Source organism: Argentina silus (genome assembly GCF_951799395.1).
Source record: "Argentina silus genome assembly, contig: scaffold_227, whole genome shotgun sequence".
NCBI lineage: Eukaryota > Metazoa > Chordata > Actinopteri > Argentiniformes > Argentinidae > Argentina > Argentina silus.
Genome location: NW_028152774.1, coordinates 22501 through 25000, shown reverse-complemented (window position 1 = coordinate 25000; position 2500 = coordinate 22501). Strand labels below are relative to the sequence as shown.

General features: G+C 45.8%; 1 protein-coding gene across 1 annotated transcript in view; it reads left to right on the top strand.

The window, feature by feature from the left end:
- The window catches only part of LOC310824637 (alpha-1,6-mannosylglycoprotein 6-beta-N-acetylglucosaminyltransferase B-like), a gene marked incomplete at both ends in the record, with an annotated part of 38434 nt that overhangs the window by 27113 nt on the left and 8821 nt on the right, over window positions 1–2500 (top strand). The window contains 2 exons of the mRNA XM_083697897.1: window positions 911–1044; window positions 2114–2244. Coding sequence (XP_083554023.1) covers window positions 911–1044; window positions 2114–2244 — 265 coding nt within the window. The remainder of the gene's footprint in view (window positions 1–910; window positions 1045–2113; window positions 2245–2500) is intronic.

Here is a 2500-nt window from a genome sequence, read left to right as displayed (position 1 = left end):
ATTACAGCCTTTCAGACAAAACACAAAGGCTTCTGGGATAAACAGCGGCGGTGATACCGATATTGAAATGAGAAATGGTTCTTTGAAGCCTGTATTCGTTCCGTCTTGGATACTCAGAAATACCCAATACTCACTTGTTTATAAGACTGAGATGGATAGAAAAGTTTATTGAGGTGTCACTCCTGGGACTTTATATAACAACCAATAACAGAATACATATGTATGTCTATTTTTAAGCTTCTATCAGTTCTCGGCACTGTATGTTTCCTCTGTGAAAGGTTATGCTTGATTATGCTCACAGTGTAGCAAAAACCTTGGATGTTGGAAACCAATATGAATATATATTAAAAAATTCATATGATTATGCCTGTGTTTTTATACAGTTACACCTTCTATCATACCTCAGTTCGTTCCAAAGTCCCCCCATGTATAAATCGGTCTGTCATTACCCCGGTAAACACTTCACAACAGGGAGTGACACGTCAGGTGTAAATTGCTCAGCGGCGGTGTTGCGTTTAAATGTGTCTCCCTACCTATTCTACAGTACTGTAGGTGTTGCGTTCAAATGTGTCTCCCCACCTATTCTACAGTACTGTAGGTGTTGCGTTCAAACGTGTCTCCCCACCTATTCTACAGTACTGTAGGTGTTGCGTTCAAATGTGTCTCCCCACCTATTCTACAGTACTGTAGGTGTTGCGTTCAAACGTGTCTCCCCACCTATTCTACAGTACTGTAGGTGTTGCATTCAAATGTGTCTCCCCACCTATTCTACAGTACAGTAGGTGTTGCATTCAAATGTGTCTCCCCACCTATTCTACAGTACTGTAGGTGTTGCATTCATATGTGTCTCCCCACCTATTCTACAGTACTGTAGGTGTTGCATTCATATGTGTCTCCCCACCTATTCTAGGTGCCACATCCGTGTGATCGACACGTTTGGCACAGAGCCGGCCTACAACCACGAGGAGTACGCCACCCTGCACGGCTACAGAACCAACTGGGGATACTGGAACCTCAACTCCAGACAGTACATGACTATGTTCCGTAAGTCTGGTTCTACCAGGAGAACATTACCTTTAGAACTGTTATAATATATTGTATAATATACACTCACCAAACACTTTATTAGGAACACTATACTAATACTGGATAGGGCCTCCCTTTGCTCTTTATTAGGAACATTATACTACCGAGGCACCCTCTCTGGAGGCGTTACGACTGTTCAGCTCTATGAATCTGTCTGATAAAGCCACAAGACAAAGACCAAAGTAGATCCATTCAGGCCAGAGTAGTGATGATAACACCTGTCAGAGAGCCTTGGCCTTGACCTCCTCTCTCCTCTCTCCCAGCATAACTCTTTTATGAAACGGCCCACTTGACTTGACGTGACGTGACGTGACTTGCCTCATTCAATCCCCCACATAGCAGCAACAACAGAACACCACCGATACCCATTTCACCTGGAATGTCTTTTTTCACCCCGCTACAGTCACCATACAAACTGAGCCACTTGACGTTGTGATGCCTCCACGGATACCAGCTCCGCTAGCTTTAAAACACCTGTTACACAAATGGAACACGTGGCGTCGCTTTGCCACTAATACCAATTCACCTCTGAATTACCTCTGAATTACAGTCATTATTCAAACGGAGCCGCGGTGCTGCGGCGGCGTCCCAGCCAATGACACCAGCTAGCCTTGCTTTAATGGACTCTAACTGTACACTTAGTACCGCTCCGGTACCTCCACCTGCAGAATCCACCTGCGGTAGCTTGGTACAACGATGCAAACTGAACCGCTTGACATTGTGATGAGCCAACGGCTCTGTCTGGTAACCTGTTATTATATAACAACACTGCCTGCTTCCCTCTCTCTCTCTCTCTCTCTCTGACAGTCTGTCTGTCTTTCTCTCTCTCTTTCTCGGTCTATTTCTCTGACATGCTCTCTCTCTCTCTCTTTCTCTCTTTCGATCTCTCTCTCTCTGACATGCTCCCTCTCTCTCTCTCTCTCTCTCTCTCCCTCTCTCTCTCTCTCTCTCTCTCTCCCTCTCTCTCTCTCCCTCTCCCTCTCTCTCTCTCTCTCTCTCTGACTGTCACGTCTCTTCTGTCTTCCAGCCCACACGCCAGACAACTCGTTCATGGGTTTTGTGTCAGAGGAGCTGAATGAGACGGAGAAGAGAAGCATCCAGCAGAACAAGGTCAACAACATGGCTGTGGTCTACGGCAAGGAGGCCAGCATGTGGAAGGTAAGGAGTGTGTGTGTGTGTGTGTGTGTGTGTGTGTGTGTGTGTAGTGTGTGTAGTGTGTGTAGTGTGTGTAGTGTGTGTGTGTGTGTGTGTGTGTGTAGTGTGTGTAGTGTGTGTGTGTGTGTGTGTGTGTGTGTGTGTGTGTGTGTGTGCGTGCGTGAAATTTACAGTAAAGGCCTGCTAACTGTGTTAGCCTAATCCTTACCTTTGTAGTACACCATATTCCCTATCCAGCACAAGTTCAACAACAAGAACA